Source organism: Petaurus breviceps, unplaced genomic scaffold (genome assembly GCF_028583685.1).
Source record: "Petaurus breviceps papuanus isolate PSGF00001 unplaced genomic scaffold, PetGlider_PUasm1.0 551, whole genome shotgun sequence".
NCBI classification, from domain to species: Eukaryota; Metazoa; Chordata; class Mammalia; order Diprotodontia; family Petauridae; genus Petaurus; species Petaurus breviceps.
In genome coordinates, this window is record NW_027186372.1 from 35,151,166 (window position 1) to 35,170,617 (window position 19,452).

Consider the following 19,452-nt stretch of genomic DNA (forward strand, 5'->3'; position numbering starts at 1 on the left):
ATATATGTATAATGTATATGTATGTATATACATATGCTCCTATATATCACAAACAAAACTCTGTAAGAAGAGATAGTAAGAGATACTCCATTCAAAATAACCCTAGACAGTATAAAATGCTTGGAAGTATACCTGCCAAAACAAACTCAGGAACTATATGAACAAATACACAAATACAATTTGAATAAGTACAATGATAAACAATAAATAATTTAAAAGTATATTTTATACAAATAAAATCAGATTTAGATAATTGTAGACTTGAGCTTTAGAAAAATCACTTTGGTTGCAAGACTGGCATAGGGAGAGACTTAAGTCAGAAAGACAAGCCAGCAGGCTATTGCAATTGTCCAGACATGAAGACCTGTACCAACATGGTAGCTATGTGATTGGAAAGAAGAGGGCTTACAGGAGAGATATCAGTTGAGAGAAAATCTTGGAATACATTACATATTTCAAAAGACACCAAGAAAACACCTTGGAAAGCTGACTATAAATAGATCTTTAAGAGACTAGAGGAATTTCAAACATTTCTGATGAAAAAGCAGAAGCTAAGTAGGAACTTTGAAATGCAAACACAAATAGAGAATAATGTAGTGCTAACATTCTAATAGAGGCAGAAGAAATGTGTGCCTTAGAACCCTGGTTCTGAAGTGTTTTCAAAAGCTCTTCGTATTTATTTTAAGGGAACTAAAAACAGAGGCCCTAGAGGTGAATTCATTCTGTTCAAAGGGTTTTAAGAAGGAAAGGAAAAGGGGAGCTAAGAAGAATACACTAGTATAGGAAGGAGAGAGAAGTCCATGAAACTTACTACCAGTAGTTGGAGAGAAGAGCATATAAACATGGAGGAAGGGGCAAAAAGAGGGGACATGTAATGAGCCTGACACTTATCTAAAATAGAGAAAGGAGGGTTGATCACACACATACACACACACAAAATTTGATGCAGAAATATATTAAATTCAACAGAGAAATAAGTGGGATTGGGGTAAAAAGGATCAAAAGGGCAGATAATACCAGGGAGGATGAACAGTCTCAGGTAAAACAAATTTCTTGATCTTGAAGAGGAGATTAAAAGGGAAAAAAGGAAAAAAAAAAGAACTAGAATCCAAGGGGGTGCCTATCAACTGCCTGTAAAATTGTGTTACATGGATGTAATAGAGCATTATTGTACTATAGGAAATGATGAAACATATTATTTTGGTGAATCCCGGGTAGTATAAGCTGATATAGAGTGAGGTGAGCAGAACTAGGAGAACAATTCATATGAAGAGAACATTTTAAATAAAAAACAACTTTGAAAGACATGAGAATTCTGATCAACACAGTGACCAACCACAGTTAATGGTCATGACCAATCATGACCAATCCACAGGATTTGATGGTGAAGCATGTTATTCCTTTTCTGACAGAGAGGTGATGAACTCATGATGCAGAAAGATATGTGCATTTTGGACATAGCCATTGTGTAGATTCCTTTTGCTTGGTTGTGTTTATTTGTTACAAGGGCCTTTTTTTTCCTTTTCCATTTTTTCTTTTTAATTTTTTTTAATAGGAAAGAAGGGTAAGGTCAACAGGAGAAAAGGGGGCCATTGAAACATCTTTTTAAAATGCATATAAGAGAACTGAAGGAGGTCAGAAAGAAGCACAGAGAAGCAGGACTGCTTTGAAAGTTTTGAAAGTAACATTCTAGTTAATTACACGCTTTTTACCAAAAAAAAACAGGCAAGTGGCATGAAATGGAAATGTACAATTTCCTATACAATTCTCTTTTTGCATTCTGATGTGTGTGTATATATATGCTATTTTGGGGTGTTTAATTTCAAAACATTAAAAAATTTACTTTTGAAAGAAAATCACTTTAAAGAAGTGTGGAAAATCACTTTGAAGAAGTGTGGAAAATCACTTTGAAGAAGTGTGGAGGATGGCTTGAAATGGGGGAAAACTTGATTCAAGAATGATTAGGGAAGCATTGCAATAGTCCAATTGAGAGGTCGTGAGAGCCTGAACTCAAGGGTTGGCTGTGTGAACAGAGAGAAGAGGTTAAATGCAAGAGATGGTGTGGAGATACAAATAATATAGTTTTCCAAATGATTGGGTATAAAGAGGATATGGGGGTGGGTGGGTAAAGGAGTGTGAGGTATCTAGAATAATACTGGGGTTATGAACATTACAGAATGGAAGAATGGTGCTGCCCCCCAAAAAATTTAGGGGTGGGTCAGGAGGGGAAGATAAGAGTTCTGCCATGGACATGTGTAGTTTGAGATGTCTCTCATTCCATTGAAGTGTCTGATTGGTAGTTGGTGATAGAGTTCAGGAGATGGACTGGTGCTGAATATACAGATTTAAGAGTCTTCTATAGAGAAATAATTAAACATGTGAGAATAGAGGGTAGAGAAGAGGATAGAGCTTTGGGGTGCACTCACAGTTAGGGGAGTGATAGGAATAATGAGCAGCAAAAAAGCGTACAACAATGAAAGAGTGGTCAGGCATGTAGGAGAAGAATCAGGAGAAAGCAGTGTCTTGAAAACACAGAGACATGGTTTTAGCTAAGTCCATGGAGCTCATGGACTATGGGATTAGAGGATCTGCCTCATACATAGAGCTCTTAAATGAGAAGGTCTGGGTTTAACCCCCTCCTCTGCTCCTTTTCAGCTTGAGCAAGTTCCTCCTCCTCTCTGGTCTCAGTTTCCTTTTCCTCTAATATAAGGGTGTTATACTGAATATCTCTAAGGTCCCTTTTAGTTCTAAAGATTGCATAATTCTGTGATACAGATAGATAACAGTGAAAAATAACACATGATAATTCCATTAGAGGAGAACTCTCTCTAACCATCCAAATTGCTTCTCTTTCAAGGGGATTGGACATCCCTGACACTTTGGGGGTTCCTTCCCCTGTCTTAAAGCCTAACAGCTTCTCTTTTTGCCTCCAGGTCAGGCAGTTCCCATAATTGAGCCCAAAAGTTCACAGCTGGTGGTGGAACAAGGATCAACAGTAACACTTCATTGTGTGGGCAATACCAGTGTGGATTGGGTCAGTGATGTGAACTGCAACACCAACGACTGTATTCAACAACCCATGGGTAACAACAATACCCTTAGTATCATCAACACTACAATTAATCATACAGGCACTTACAAATGTTTGGAGAAAGGGACAGGAGACCTGGATGGAGACAACTCTGCTGCCTCCCTACACCTCTATGTGAAAGGTATGGGGTTCAAGAGTCAACATGCTCAACCTTAGCTCCTCTCTTGGCTTATCCCCAGAATTGGGTTCTACCAGAGAACTTCTAAAAGGGTTGGCATTACATAGGGATGGGCATGGGGCCTGGCAAAAGGGACGCCTGGTGTTGGCCTTGAACCAATGGATTCATTTTTGTTTAGGAGGGTTAGGTCTCTACCCCATCGCATTACCCTCTTCCAACCCCCAAATCCTGAGTGTTTTCTATTATCTCCAAATCTCTTCTCTAACCCTCCATTCTCAGGACTCTTGAATGTCTTCGAGGGCTCTTTGTAGTAGACTGGGAGAGGAATCTCTTTTCCTCTCTGAGACCCAAAGTTTGGTAGGATTAACAAGTTCAATCAAAGTCAAAACTTTCATGGTGACTCAGTTTACCCATGGTGGAAAGAGGTGTGGCCTAGGAAGAAGAAAGTACCAAGGGCCATTATCCCCCAGGGTAGACTTGACTACTGATCTAAAGCCTATGGTTATTCTTCAGCTGACCACTTCTTATCACTCACCTGTAGCCCCTTGGCTCTCCAGCTATACCTGCCTCTGACCCAGCACTTGGGCAAGGGTGGACTAAAAGAAAATAAGCAAAAGATGTTGTAGATAGAGAGAAAATGTAGCCTTCAGAATATGAAATTGAACAAAACATAATTAGGAAGTCCAGTCTGGATGAAAGAGAAAGACATGCTTGGGTGGATGGTTGGGAGAAATAATGACTTCAGCAAAAACTACATTGCAATAAATCTACATTAAGTACCTGAACACTAAGCCAGATACTGCCAGAGATAAAAAGCTTGACTGAAACACAGTCCTTGAATTTGATTAGTTTAAGATTTAATGGGGAGGAGCGGGTAGGTGGCACAGTAAATAGAGCATGGCCCTGGAGTCAGGAGGACCTGGGTTTGGATCCAACCTCAGACACTTAACACAAAAACTAGCCGTGTGACCTTGCGCAAGTCACTTAACTCCAATCGCCCTCCAAAGAGAAAAAAAAAAGATTTAATGGGGAGAAGCAGTGTGGTGCAGTGTTTAGAGGAACATCCTTTAAGTTGGGAAGATCTGAATTCAGGCCCTGCCTCCGACACATACTGGCTATGTGACTCTTAGCATGTAACTTAGTTGTGCCCCCCAGAAGCTCTCTGAGACTATACATCACAGAGTAGGGGCCAACAACTATGCAAGAGATTCTGGCCACAGCTTTGGAGGCCCTAAGAGGAGTGCAGCCAGCATAGAAGTTAAAACCATAGGACTGAATGAAAAGCTACCTGAGCATGAGTTATAAGTGCGCCTTTGTGGTGGTGAGCATTCGTATTCATAGAGGACATTTCCACCCCCAGAATTCCTAGACTGATGAAGTCACAGGTCTGGACCATCACTCCCCCATACCCATGCCCACAAAGGATAGGAGCCCAGAGAGGGCTACCATATGCTGTTACATGCTGAGTGCCCACCGTTGTGAGCTAAAATACTCTGTGACATCTGAAGGGCACCAGCAGATCATTTGAGCAGCCCCCAGTCTGCCATTGCATTAACACTTGGCTTCCATGACTATTTTTCTGATGCACTGAATCTTCATCTTCTCCGCCCCTCTGGTCGTTCCTCCGGACAGATCCAGACAATCTTTGGAGTGTCCCTGTCAAGACGGTCACTGCCCTGGAGGGCAGCGATGTGCTGTTGCCCTGTCGGATCACGGATCCCGCAGCAGAGTCTTCAGTAACTCTGGAGAGAATACATAACAAACCTCTCAGGATCAACACCTCCTTTGACCCTTGGAAGGGTTTCACCATCCGCAAGGTCCAGTTCATCCACAGAGACATTTACTTGTGCAAGGCCATGGTTGAAGGGAAGAGCAGATTCTCCTCAAAGATCCAGCTAATTGTGAATAAAGGTAACTCAGGGGAGACGATCTTTGAACAAATGAGGTGGGGTGAGGGGTGATTGGTGATGCTAAATGGAAACCGGTGACTCTTGGGGGGTTGGAGAATGTGCCAAAGGGACCCAAGGAGGACCTTGTCCTGTGGAATCTTTTCTGAAGAAGAATTCAGAGCTAACTAGGTGTACTAGCTAGCTAGTACATTGGCTAATAGAATACCAGGCCTGGAGTCAGGGAGACCTCGATTTATATCCAGCTTCAGACCCTTACTAACTGTGTGACCCTGCCCGGTTATCTGTTACAGACAAAATCTGTCTGCCTTGGTTTCTTCCACTATAAAGTGCATCTAATAACAGCACCTACTTTCTTAGGTTGTTGTAAGAACCAGTAAGACAATATTTGTAAAGTGCTTTGCAAATCTTAAAGCATTTATATCTATCTATCTATCTATCTATCTATCTATCTATCTATCTATCTATCTATCTATACACACACATATTACATACACACATACATACTAGCTATTATTCTTCTCCTCAATTCAATGACTTCACCTCCTGGGATTGATTCAAATAGTACCAATGTTTGGGTCACCTTCTAGTACATATGCTAAAGGAGCTCCAGACCAGTTCCTGCCCTCTGGGTCTGAGGTCTTTCTTTAGTACTACACAATACAGTGAAAAGAATCCTGAACACTGCAGTTGAAATCAGAAGACCCAGGTTTGAATTCCAGTTCAGCCATTTACTAGTTATGTCACCTTAAACAAGTCACTTCCCTCTGTGGGCCTCAGTTTCCTCATCTGTAAAATGATAGTGGTAATGCTAAAGTTGCTTTCAGCTTTATCTCAAGATCTTAACTTTTATGCTGGCTTCAGTTCTCTTAGGACCTCCAAAGTTGTGGCTAGAATCTTCTGAGCTGGTTCGGATACGAGGGGAACCTGCCCAGATTATCTGTACAGCAACCAATAGAGATATAAAATTTGATGTTGTCCTCAAACATGAGCAGAAGGAGGTGAGTACCACATATCCTGAGGGATAATTTTGGATGGAGTGCCAAATGGTTATATATAACTAAATGCATATATTTTCCATGTAATGGGTTTCATGGTTATTTGTTTTTTGTGTCTCATCATGCCTATTAGACTATGGTCTCTATAAGAACAAAAATTGTAGGTTGTATAAAATGTCCATCTTTCCCAGTGCCTGACAGTGCACACAGTAGGTGTTTAGTACTAACTTCACACACAGTAGGTATTTAGGAAATTTTTAATGAATGAAATTCTGTTAAAGGTATAAAGTCTTCTAGGGTCAGACCATTGGTCCATCTAACCCCATGGTCTGACTCTATGAAAGTACTTAGTATTTAACTATCTCTAGGAGAGGGACGCCCCGCACCAAACTCTGTTTACCATGAGTCATTCAAGTTTCATCATCCTCAAATGTGGCTCATCTACCTTTAGGGATTTTTATTTAAGTTATTCTCCCTTGGGAATAACTTACATAAAGTGCTAGATCAGAGGTTCCCAAACTTATTTGACTTACTGCCCCCCTTTAAAAAATTATTTAGCACCCTCCTGGAAATCTACTTTTTTTTTTTTTTGCTTTTTAAAGGGGGGAAGGCAGGGCAATTAGGGTTAAGTGACTTGCCCAAGGTCACACAGCTATTAAATGTTAAGTTCCTGAGGCCAGATTTGAACTCAGGTCCTCCTGATTCCTGGACTGGTGCTCTATTCACTGCACCACCTAGCCACCCCCAAGGAAATCTACTTTCTTTAATGGTTTTTTTAATTCACATAATTTCAAAAACACATATAATTTTTTTAATGATGCATGTTAAATTTAATAATTTTTTGTAAATTTATGGGTTTTCCTGCATTGAAATTTTTATGATGCAATATTGCATCATGTAACTGTATAGTATCATATTGTAAAACAAGTCATTACATGAACATATTCTGACTAATGCACGCTGGACTTCCCAACAATATGCTATATGCTTGCTTACCAACACTTGCTTATTAAGACCTGTCAGCACATTTGACAGCTGATGGGTTCTCTCTAACTTGCATTTTATGTGTTTATTTGGAAAATAATGTAATCACTTTGATTTTAATTTTGTTACACAACAAATGAAATATGTACAAAAGGTTTTTCAAAATTTTCCTCCCTTCTTTCTTTGTGCTCCCATTGCCACCTTATTTTTATTCAATGCCCCCCCCAATTGCACCCGAGGCTACTAATGCCCCCTGGATCATTTCAGTGCCCCTCAGGGGGTGGTATCGCCCACTTTGGCAACCTCTGTGCTAGATCATTAGCTCTAGGAGAGAACTTAGAACAGAGAATATAGAATGTCAAAGGTTTACAGTGACTTCGTGACAAAATATATCAATTCCCAGGTTTGTGTTCTTTCCTCTCTTATTTTTTCCAAGGGAAAATGAGAGCAGTTAGATGGTTCAGTGGGTAGAACACTGGACCTTGAGTCAAAAAGACCCAAGCTCAAACCTAACCTCAGACAGCTGCTAGATGTATGTGACTCTGGGCAAATTCTTCCATCTAGAAAACTGTTTCCTTGGCTATAAAAATAGCATCTACTTCCCAGAGTTGTTATGAGGATAAAATGAGATAGTGGCTGTAAAGCTCTTTGTAAACCTTAAAGCCCTATCTAAATATTAGCTGTTATTTTTCACACAATCTTCTGAGAATTGAGTGTAGGGGATAAAAACTTAGGGCAGCTAGTGGATGGAGTGCCAGGCCTGAAGTCAGAAAAGACTCATCTTCCTGAGTTCAAATCTGGCCTCAAACACTTACTAGCTGTGTGACCCTCAGCAAATCACTTAACCCTATTTGCCTCAGTTTCCTCATCTGTAAAATGAGCTGGGAAAGGAAATGGCAAACCTCTCCAATATCTCTGCTAAGAAAACTCCAAACGGGGTCACAAATAGTCGAATGTGACTAAAAAATGACTGATAGGGCATAGAGGAAGAAGGAAACTTGAACCCCTGAAAGCCTGACTTACTACCTGGGTATATTAGAAATGTGCTTATACTGCAACCTGGGGGACAGGGGCAACGACCCCTTGTAGAAGTCACTTGTTTGGTTTCATCTTCAAAATCTCAGTTTTTTCATCTGTAAAACAAAGATAATAAAATTGGTACTGTTTATGTCAGAGTTTTTCTAAGGAAAATACTTTGTAAACTTTAAAGCACTATGTGAATTTGAGTTAATATATAATTAATTCTTGATGAGGAAGGATGTGGCACAGGTCTGCTATTTCACTACATGGGAAACACCTGGTGAGTGACTCCTTACTCTCAGAGAGTTGTCTGGGGCACTTCAAATTTAGTGATATGTGCAAGATCACGCAGTCAAGTCTGTGTCAAGAGGTCAGTCTTGATCCGGGGTCTTTCTGAGTCCAGAGTGGGCCCTCTGTCTTCTACCTGCCTTTTAGTTCATTATTATTGTTGTTTGTTTGTTTGCTTGCTTTTTGGAGGGCAATTGGGATTAAGTGACTTGCCCAAGGTCACACGGCTAGTTTTTTTGTGTTAAGTGACTGAACTCAGGTCCTCCTGAGTCCAGGGCTGGTGCTCTACTCACTGTGCCACCTAGCTGCCCCTATTAATTATTATTAATGAGTAATGCTAATGATTTAATCTGAAAGAGAGTAGAGATCCCTCCTCAAAATGCAGCATGTTGAATCAAATAGTCGGAAGAACCTGAACATTTGGGGAAAGGAAGTTTCTGGTTTTCCCAACTTTATAAATTCAACATATCGGCATCAGGTCATCCCTCTGGATATGCTTTTAGGAGCCCACCAATGGCTTGGGTTCTCACCAGCTCTTCATTCTGCCTGCAGAACACTTCCCTGGGAAAATACACCTATGAGCTTATCAACAACAACTACCAAAGCACCGTCAACTTCACCATCACAGCTGTACGCCCAGAGGATGGCGGCACCTATGTCTGTGAGGCTTTCAACCGTTTGGGCTCCAGCTCTTCTTTAACAGTGCTAAAGGTGGTAGGTAAGGAAATCTGAACATAGTGTTCACCTGTGGGATGGTGTGGGACCTTGGGTTTCCTGGATGCTGGGCTGGTCATTAGGGAGCCTGGGAGAAAAAAATAGTGCATTTTGGAAGAGACTAAGGATATTCAGGATGAAAGGCATCAGGGGGGACCAGGAGAGGAAATCAGTGATACCAGAAGGAATAGAGGAGGGGACAGGTGAGAACATCATAGGACAGGAGAGCGGAGGGATCTTTCAGATTTTATTCCGTTCAAATCAATATAATTAAAAAGCATTGAGGATTACTTTATACTTGTGAGTCTTCAAATTTGCATAGGGAGGCCAACCCACTCCTTCCCAGAGGTGGGAAGGTCACAGGTGTTGCCCATCGCACGTGTTTTCAGACTTTTTCATTGTATTGAACGATTGTACTGATTTTTTTTTCCTCTTTTCCTTTCTGTTTTTAAAGAAATACTTTTTGTTATATGAGATGGCTCTCTGGGAGAGCAGGGGAAGGGATGATTTAATTCAATAAACATTTATGAAGTGCCTACTGTATGCCAGACACTGTACTAAGCTCTAGGGACACAGATGAGAAAAAGATAGTGCCTGTTCTCAAGGAGCTTCCAATCTGATGGGGGAAGTTAACATTCAAAAGGGAACTGGAGGTATCAGGGGTACCTGTTGCAAAGTTTCCATCTGCATGGTGATGAGATTTTAGGTGACAAGGTTATCCTGGGGGAGGCATGATGCTCTATTGAGTGGAAACCAAGTAGAATCACTGGTGGAAAATGGAAAGAAAATGTATACTTGGGAAAATTATGATTATATAAAAACAAAAGACACCAGTAAAAATTGATTTAAAAGAAAAAAAAGAAAAACTTTAGGTGGGAAGGCAAGACTCACACAATGAATATTGCTTAATAACAACGGGACAAGTAAATCACAAAATGAGTGGTGCCCACAGCAAGTGCTTAAACTCAGAGAAGGAAGCTGTCTCTGTGGGCTGGAATGGTCAGAAAGGCCTCAGCATGGAGGTAGGCCTTGAGCTGGGCCTCCAAGAATCTGGAGAGGTGTCAGTAAAAGGGAATGAGGCAGTAATAGGAACAAGCGCCTCTTCTAATCACAGACTAGAGAACGGCTTAGCTGGAGAAGAGACTGTGTAGAGGAAGCAGGAAGAGATAAGGGAGGTTAAAGACCAGATCTCAGAAACCATGAAGGCCGGTCTGAGGGTTAGTTAGGCAGGAGCCATGGAAGGTTTTTGAGTAGGGGATAAAATGGTGAAAGAAGCATTTTAAAGAAAATAGGCAACCTGTGCTGGCTGGAACCAAATCAAGGCTGGCTTCAAGGATAATGGAAGGATTCTGAATCCTCTCCTATGTTCTGCTGTGCACATGACATGTTTCTTATTTTATATTTGTTTATAATATGTTTCTCTTTCTTTTTATGTGTTTGTCTTTTTCTAAAACTTTTTAAAATTCTAAAAAAAAAAAAAGGATAATGGAAGGAAAGCAGGCGAGAGATAAGATTTAAGGGGTGGGAAAGAGTTACTGGCAGGAAGAGGCAAGGCTCGCCTAAATGCCTTGAAGATAGCAGGAATTTAATAAATAATAGAGTATGAGTTTTGTGAAGGTAGGAACTATGTCTTCTTTATCTTTGTGTCACACCTAGACCTCAATGCAATCTTCTGCATGCAGCAGGTATTTAACAAATGTTTGTTAAGTAGATGAATGAAATGAATACATGACTATCAGCTGAATGAATGAATTAAAAGATTTCTCCATCAATGTTATACCTGGAAATGTTGTTTTTTTTTTTCAGAGAAGGGGTACATGAACCTGTCCTCTGAGCAAAGCCTCCAACTAGCAATGGCTGTTGGGGACAATTTGGACTTGAAGGTCAATATGGAGACTTATCCTGAACTGCTTTACTGGAAATGGACTTATGATGGTCCCTTTCTCGATTCTCACCCAGAACTTCTGACCTCCATTTCAGGGAAAACCTACAGGTACTCACTCATTTCTTTTTCTACTCTTCCCTTCATGCCCTTCTTGGCCTCAGTTCAAGGCCAGAAGAAATTAGAGTCGATCCCTAAAGTGACTAACTACATGGACTAGAGCATGGGTGGGGAACCTTCGGCCTCAAGGCCACATGTGGCCCTCTAGTTCCTCAAGGGCAGCCCTTTGACTGAATCCAAACTTCACAAAACTAATCCCACTAATAAAAGGATTTGTTTTGTAAAACTTGGACTCAATCAAAGGGCTGCACCCAAGGGCCTAGAAGGCCACATGTGGCCTTGAGGCCACAGGTTCTCTACCCCTGGGCTAGAGTCTCGCCCAAGCTTTCTCCTCTGTGCTTCACCTTCAGGAAGCATGAGGAATAGGACCCTAGGGCAGGGAAGGCATCCAGAGGTCTGGTTCTGTTTTATAGGATCTAAGAGTTAGAAGTCAGGAGTAACCTTTGAGTCATGGTTCCCTTTGGTAGTCTGGGGAAGCCTATATACTAATACTCATACCAATGTTTTTAAATGCATAGGATTACAAAGGAAATCAATGATATTAAAATACCATTACAAAAATATTTAAAAACACAAGCTGATGGACCCTGCTTTAAGCCATCCATTTTGTCTTCCACACTGAAGTCTAATCAGTCCTCATTCTTAGGGGCTAGCTGATTACATAAAGAAAGCTCATTTACAAGTCAAGAAAGGTAAGTACATGGATAGGTTCAAAATCCAGATTTAGGGTTAAGTCTTTCTAGATCTGTTCCCCTAAGTCTAGTCTTTTCTCGTTCTGGGAATCATGTCTAGGTACCTGACAAGTCTGCACTCGGCACTAAGAAGCGTAACTAGAACTAGAGCAAGGTGTCCAGGACTTTGCCCAAAGTGCCCACATCTGAGGGTTCATGCTTCATCCCCACTGGGGTTCAGAGGCTGCTATCTCTAAGCTTTGTATCTTAGAGTCCTCTAATGGGTCACATCCCGCAGGGATTAGGAATGGGGGAAATGGTGAAAGGTTGGTAGGGATCTGGGAGAGGGCAAGGAAGCAAGGTTTGGGGTTAACTGGACAAGGAGATATTTTACTTCTCCCTGCTACTTTACCCACAGTTAGATTATCTTTTCTTGGACCCAGTTGCCTTCCCCGCTAATCCTCCTTGAGTCATGGTCTCTTTGGGGAACCCACTCCTTTAAAAATTGAATTTGCCCCATGTGCCAGGATTCCTGGTTATGACTCTGCTGAGAAGTCTTTCTCTACACACTCCTATACCGCAGCCCATATTCCAGGTCACCAACTTCTGCCTTTTTAAAATCTCTTCTTGTCTCCCTTTTTCTGTTACCCAACTAGAAACATTTGGTTCCCTGATTGTCAGCTTTTTCTATCTTCCTTCGGGCAGTGAAATCATCTAGTAGTAACATCTGCTAATGTCTTAAAGCATTTTAAAGTCCTTTAAAATATAGAATCAAATGGACACTCAGGCCTCCATTAATTATTTCTGTGAAGACTTGTAGTATAGTAGAAAGAATAGTGAAATTGGAGTCAGAGGACCAAGGCTTAAAAATCTGACATTTCTAAGGACGACATGTGCCTCATTCCTTTCCCAGAAGGTTATAATTTCTTTCCATGAGGTAGCTAGGAGGGGCAATAGATAGAGTGCCAGCTGGACCTGAAGTCAGGAAGACTTATCATCCTGAGTTCAAATCTGGCTTCAGTCATTACTAGATGTGTGACTCCGTGCAAGTCACTTAACCCTATTCGCTTCAGTTCCTCTTCTGTAAAATGAGCTGAAGAAGGAAATGGCAAACCGTTCCAGTATCTCTGCCAAGAAAACCCTAATAGGCTCCTAAAGAGTTGGATACAACTAAAAAAACATCTCAACGACAACAAACGGTCTCTATTTTTTGAAAGCTTTTTATTCCATGTAGTTTGGAGATTATGAGTATTCTGTATGATGACATCTATTAAAAGAGTCTTAAATTTTATTATTATTCAATCAATAAGCATTTATTAAGTACCTACTATATACAAGGCATTGTGCTGAGTGATAAGGGTATGAAGAAAGGCAAAAGACAGTCCTGGCCCTGGAGGAGCTCCCAATTTAATGGGGGAGTCAATAAGCAAATGGCTATGGATGAGTAAACTGTGTCCAAGACAAATAGGAAGTAATTAACAGAGGGAAGGCACTGGAATGAAAAGATATTGGGAAAGGTGGAATTGTCCTTGGGGTCTGAAGGAAGCCAGGGGAGCCAGTAGGCAGAGATGAGAAGACAAGAAGAGAACAAGGGGTTCACCAAACAGAACTCTTTACCAAGAGTTGATATCCCAAGTCACAACTCGTGACCTTTTCAGCAAAGTTGCCTTTTTGTGGGGACTCACAGCCAACCCAACTCGTGGTTCCCCTATAGCAGGGCTTTCTGCTTCCATGATGGCTTAGGTTAAACAGCAAAGAATAATCAACCCTGTGGTCGTGTGCTTCTTTGGAGCCTCAAAGGATGGTGGCCATTACCACCAGCTGGCATTTTGTGCTTGTCCACGGTGTGCCAAGCCCATTGTCTGTCTGGGGTATGCACTGCAGAATTAGTAAGTACTTTACCATAGTAGCTGAGAAGAGGGGGCAGACAGCTGTGTGCCTAGCTGCGCTCCTCAGGACTGGGGAAAAGCCTGAGGTACCACTGGGAAGTGGGAATGTTCCAGGGCTGTGGTCTTGCTTCCTGAACTAGATCATGCTCATTTCCCCCTCTAGGTTCAACACAATCCTCACTCTGTCTCGACTGAAAAATTCAGAAGCTGGATACTACACTTTCTATGCTGAGAACTCAGCTGCTAATGCTTCTCTCACCTTTGAGGTCATCCTATACTGTGAGTGCCTCCAGGAAATGGAGGGAAAGCCTGGATGGGTCAGAGTGGGACTGGAGCTAGAACTGGGAATCAGGAGCCCCCCATTCCCATACTGTGAAGCCTCCCTTAACTACCTGGGGATGGGAAGTTCCAGATGGGCTCAGGACTGCTGGAAGGACTGTTCTAGATACCAAGTAGACACTTCTGCATGTGTATCTGCCCCAGAAGGACTGAAAACCAGATTCTATCTGAAGTGATGAGGGAATATAAAAGGCACAGGTCCAAGGATTAGTTTCTTCCCACAAAGGGCCAAAAATGAAAGACCTTAGGCCCCTCCACAAGTGACAGTCAGGCCATTTTAACTACTTGTTCTCATTTCTTTCTCCTGACCTTTTATGCCCTCCCCCATTTACCCTACCCAGACAGGAAGGATTCTCTCAGTTCCTTGCCCTATGTGATACCCAGTTAGCTCGACTGGGGAGTCAACTAACTGATGAGGGGCAGAGGTATTGAGAAGACTGGTCCAGAGGATCATTGTAAGGACTTGAGGACTCAGTGAAGGAAGGTGTGGGCCTCAGTGAAGGGATGAGAGATCTTTGAGGAGATGGGGGTTCAGTGAAGAAGATGGAGTTTCGATGAGAGGGGGAGTTCAATGAGGGTATTGTCATTTAATGCAGGGTATAGGGGCTAAGGGAAGAGGATGAGGATTATCAAGAAAAGGGGGAGCATTAGGAAGAGGGAGCTCAGTGAGGGAAATGTAATTCAGTGAAGGGAATGAGAAGCACTCAGTAAAGGGGAGAGAGCTTAATGAGGGGCCTGGAGGGCTAAGGAATGGACTGGCTAAATGTGAGGATTTAATCCATGTCTGGGCCATCTCCCTTTTTACACAGTCATAGCAGATATGCTCTCTGGTAACGGTACAAGGAAGGAGAGTCTTGGGCATACAACGTCCCTCGCTCTATTTTATTCTGTCTCATTCCTCTTTCCCTGCTCAGGTCCCCCAGAAGTACAAGTTCAGCAGGCATACCTCAATGTCTCCAATGTCCTCCGCTGCAGTGCTTTTGGGTATCCAGCCCCTGAGATTACATGGTACCGCTGCCCAAGCAATAAAGAAAGGTACGTCATCCACTTACTCAGATCACGGCCCTGAAGGCCAAGACCATTTCCCTAAACCTCTGTTTTCCTGACTAGGCTCAGATGGTCCTGATATAGTGATGTTCTGTTGGTGTAACTCATATAGTTCTTGGGGGTAGCTAGGTGGCGCAGTGAATAAAACACCAGCCCTGGAGTCAGGAGGAACTGTGTTCGGATCCGGCCTCAGACACTTAATACAAAAAATAGCCATGTGACCTTGGGCAAGTCACTTAAACCCAATTGCCCTCCCAAAAAAAATAACTCATATAGTTCCTTGAACATACAGATTCTCATCCCAGAGGCTCAGAGAAGCCCTCATCCCCCTCACTAAGGTCTCCTCCCTTTGACTCACATCTCCTTCCTCCCACCTTCCCAGCTGCAACCAGGACAGAGTGTTGCTGTGGCATGATTCCAATACCTCAGTCCTGAGTGAGGAGCCCTTTAACAAAGTGATGGTTGAGAGTATCTTTCACATCCAAACCCTGATGGAAAACACCACCTACATGTGCATGGCCAGCAACAAGATTGGGAACAGCTCATATATCTTCTGGCCCATTCTGACAGGTGAGAATACTGTGTGCTTTCCTGTGAGTGGATGGTGAGAATCCCTCTGACCTCCCCACAAGTAGCCCTGACCTTTCCTGGACACGGCTTTTCCCATTATCCTTCCATCTAAGATCTAAGAGTCAGACAACAAATAGAGTAGCTGGTACCTCCTGGGAGTAAGGCACTATTTTCAGAGGTAAAAGCACAAGGTCCCTGTCCTCATAGGCTCACAGTACCTGGAAAGACAAGACCTACACATGAAATAAAGAACAAACAATTCAACAATTCGATAAACATTCAGTAAATCGCTTCTATGCTCAAGGCACAGTGCTAATTACTACAAATATGAAGATAAAAGTGAAAAAAGTTCCTGCCCTCTGGGTGCTTACATTCTATTGAAGATGCAACTTGTACCTAGATAAGTATATACAAAATCATACAAGGTAATGTCAAGGGGGAAAGAACATGAATACAATCAACAAATATTGATTCTTTATTTAGGGTCCAAGGGTTGGCATCGTGATGGATACAAAGATGAATGAGTCCCAGTCTCAGTCCTTAAGAGCACATAGTCTAGTAGGGATGAGTGGCATGTGAAAATGCCATGATATGAGTGACACAAGCTAAGAATCAAAGGAGATCAGATCAATTCTGGCTGACACTGAACCCTCAGGGACGTATCCCATATTGCAGAATGCCTGTGGTAAGCTACTGCTACTGTTTGTCCGTCATTATCAAAGAGGACCATGCCATCAGGAAAGTGATATCATGATATACAAGTGAGTTGGATTTAAGTGAAGGAGTGCTGTGCAAGGTCACCAGCCTCACTTTCTCCTCTGGAGCCATCTGGGTCCAGTGGCCAGATATTGATCAGGAAGACTGGAGATGGCCCTAGATGTAGTCGGGAACCTTGGCCTTTTCAAGCTAAGCTCTTTGACAGGTTTCAGTTTGATTGAGGAAAAACCTATTCAGGTGCAGGGACAGTGAAGGAAAAGGCCTGGCTAGAAGGGAGATGGTAGCCTGTACTCCTAGCAATGGTTTTGGGGAATGAGAAAACTGGCCATATTTTGAATTCTCTTCTTTGCTTCTCTGGGTTCTAAGCACCATTTCTTGTTCTATGTCATGGTTCCTAAGAATCTGACTTGGTTCCTTCAGAGCTCCAAGCTCTTGGACTCAGCCTAGACTGCCCTGGCCTCTTCCAAGCACTATTTGTCTACCTGGTGCTGTAATGATTTATAGCGCCTTAGCCTTCTTTTAGTCATGAAACTCTGGGCAGGGAAGAGGAATGGCTTACTCAAGCCTTGTTGCGAAATCTCTTTGGATCCTGTATTGCTTTGCAACTCCACATTATTGCTCTGTATTCCTAAGTGCTCCAAAACTCTCTTCTACACTGATGCTGCCCTGCTCTGTCCATGTAACCGTTTCCTCTTCTCATCAACCTACTCAAGTCAGAATGGGGTATTAGCAAGTCTTCATTAGCTCTAGGGAAAAAATAAAGATTTGCAAGGGAAAAAAAGTTTCCAGGGAGTCATGGAAATAACCCTTGGACTCGGTCCCCACATGGAGAATCCTATGATAGTATATGATGTGAATGAAATGTGACTTCCTCCTGTGTAGGGGCATGGGGTGGGATAGAATGAAGGGAGTGGGGGCGGCCAGGTAGCACAGTGAGTAAGAGCACTGGCTCCAGTGTCGGGATGACCTGGGGATTGAATCCAGGCTCAGACACTTAGCACCCACCCAGAAACACCTGGCCGTGTAACCTTGAGCAAGTTACTTAACCCCAATTGCTTAGGGGTGGTCAGGTGGCTCAGTGAGTAAGAGCACCAGCTCCAGTGTTGGGATGACTTGGGGATTGAATCCTGGGCTCAGACACTCAGCACCACACCCAGAAATAACTGGGCCTGTAATCTTGAGCAAGTTACTTAACCCTGAATGCCTTTAAAAAAAAAAAAAAAGAACGAAGGGAGTGGTGAGGAAGAGGCATTAGCATTTGTGCTGAAAAAAAAAGAGGGGAGATGAAGATGGGAAAGGCAACTGGGCATATTGGATCAAATGCTGAGTCTGGCATCAAACAGAAGGGCTTTGAATTCTGTCTCCAATACTGACTAGCAAAGTGAGTGGGAAATAACATCTATCTGAGCCTCAGTGTCCTCATCTTTAAAACTGTGATACTACCTGTACTACCTAACTCACAGTGTTCAACAGATCACAAATTTAAGAAGGTGGAGGGAATTTAGAGCCCATTAAACCTGACCCTCTGATGGTCCTCTGGTGTCAAAACCAGTGCTATTTCCATTTGATTGTGTTAGTATTAAAGCACTCTGTAAGCTTTGAAAGACTATTTAAATATCAGGATTTTGAAAAAAAAAGTTTGCCAGATCCTTCTCTCTTTACATTTCTCATAGTATTCTGCCTAGACTAATATTCTGTGCGTGCCTCTGTCTGCCTTGGATCATAGCAGTTTGTGTTCACATCTTTCTCCCTATCAGACTGAGAGCAGGATCTGTGCCATATCCATTTTTGCACCATAGTAATATCTATCACTGTCTAGTATAGCACCTGGTACACATTGATTGATCAAATTAACAAAGTTTGAGTGGCTTGTCTGCTTTGAATGAAATGGAACTCAGACAGGCAGCAGTTGGGGGTTGCCTCTCACATCATCTAGTTAGGGTAGCAGTGAAAGTAAGTCCAGAGTAATCCCAGGTTCCTCACTTTCCCTTGTCCCACATGGCCAATCTCGCTTAACAAATATGAATGCTTCTACCTCCATAGCATCTCCCAGATCCTTTCTGCTTCTCTTTAATCATGTGGCCACAACTCTCCCGTGTGTGACCCCGAACAAGTCTCTTCTCTCAGGGCCTCAGTTTCCTCATCTGTAAAATGAAGGGGTGGGACTAGATGGTCTCTAAGAGACTTTCCAGCTCTAAATCCTAGGAACTTATGAATCGGCAGGGTCCCTGCCCTCAATAAATGAGAGATGGGTAAAGTTGCTAATGATAATAATTGCTCCTATTTCAATACCACTTAAAATTTTTCAAAGGTCTTTCCTCATGACAACACAGTAAGGAAACTTGTATTATCATCCTTATTTTTACAGATTAGGAAACTGAGGCTCAGAGAGGTCATCCAATGCTAAGATCTTCCATTAAACAAGTTGCCTTTCACTGAATCCTCTTTTCCCTCAATTCTCTCAATTCAGACCCTTATCCTCCTTCCCCTGGACTATTACAATAGCTTCCTAACTGTACTCCCTGCCTCAAATCTTCCCCTTTTCAATCTATCCTTCACTCGGTGTCCAAAATAATATCCATAGAGTATAACCTCTGCCCATGTTACTCTGGGAGCTCAGGTTGGAAAGGAAGGTTCGGTACAGACTATGAAGGGCTTCTGATGCTAGGCAAAGACGTTTGGACTTTATCTTCATAGATGGGAGTCAATGAAGGTTTTTGAGTAGGGGGACATGATTAGAAGGTCTTTGGCTTAAATGACACTAGGTTTCACCACCAGATCTTCATTGAAACCTCCCTGGCTCCTCTTCACCCACATCTTCCTTGGATAAAGGCTACCAGTTGTGTTGGGGAGGACCTGAGAAAAAAGGTTTTCATTTTTTTCTTCCTCTTATCTCCAGAACCCCTCGTCCGGCCTGGTGAAGATAGTCTCTTTATCCCTGTTGTCACAGCCTGTGTTGCTGCCATGGCCCTACTTTCTTTTCTACTCCTTCTGCTCCTGTACAAATATAAACAGGTTAGTGCTGGATGTTGGGCTGGTGGATGGGCAGAGTGGATTTCAGTAGGAAAATGGGGAGGGATGTTGGCTAATCGAGGAA

The 19,452-nt window shown here is 42.4% G+C and overlaps 1 protein-coding gene across 1 annotated transcript in view; it reads left to right on the top strand.

The window, feature by feature from the left end:
- CSF1R (colony stimulating factor 1 receptor) overlaps window positions 1–19,452 on the top strand; it is a 50,082-nt gene that overhangs the window by 7,639 nt on the left and 22,991 nt on the right. The window contains exons 2-10 of the mRNA XM_069102632.1: window positions 2,934–3,212; window positions 4,842–5,120; window positions 5,981–6,117; window positions 8,959–9,124; window positions 10,927–11,113; window positions 13,846–13,961; window positions 14,936–15,056; window positions 15,451–15,638; window positions 19,255–19,370. Of these exons, the coding sequence (XP_068958733.1) occupies window positions 2,934–3,212; window positions 4,842–5,120; window positions 5,981–6,117; window positions 8,959–9,124; window positions 10,927–11,113; window positions 13,846–13,961; window positions 14,936–15,056; window positions 15,451–15,638; window positions 19,255–19,370 (1,589 nt within the window). The remainder of the gene's footprint in view (window positions 1–2,933; window positions 3,213–4,841; window positions 5,121–5,980; window positions 6,118–8,958; window positions 9,125–10,926; window positions 11,114–13,845; window positions 13,962–14,935; window positions 15,057–15,450; window positions 15,639–19,254; window positions 19,371–19,452) is intronic.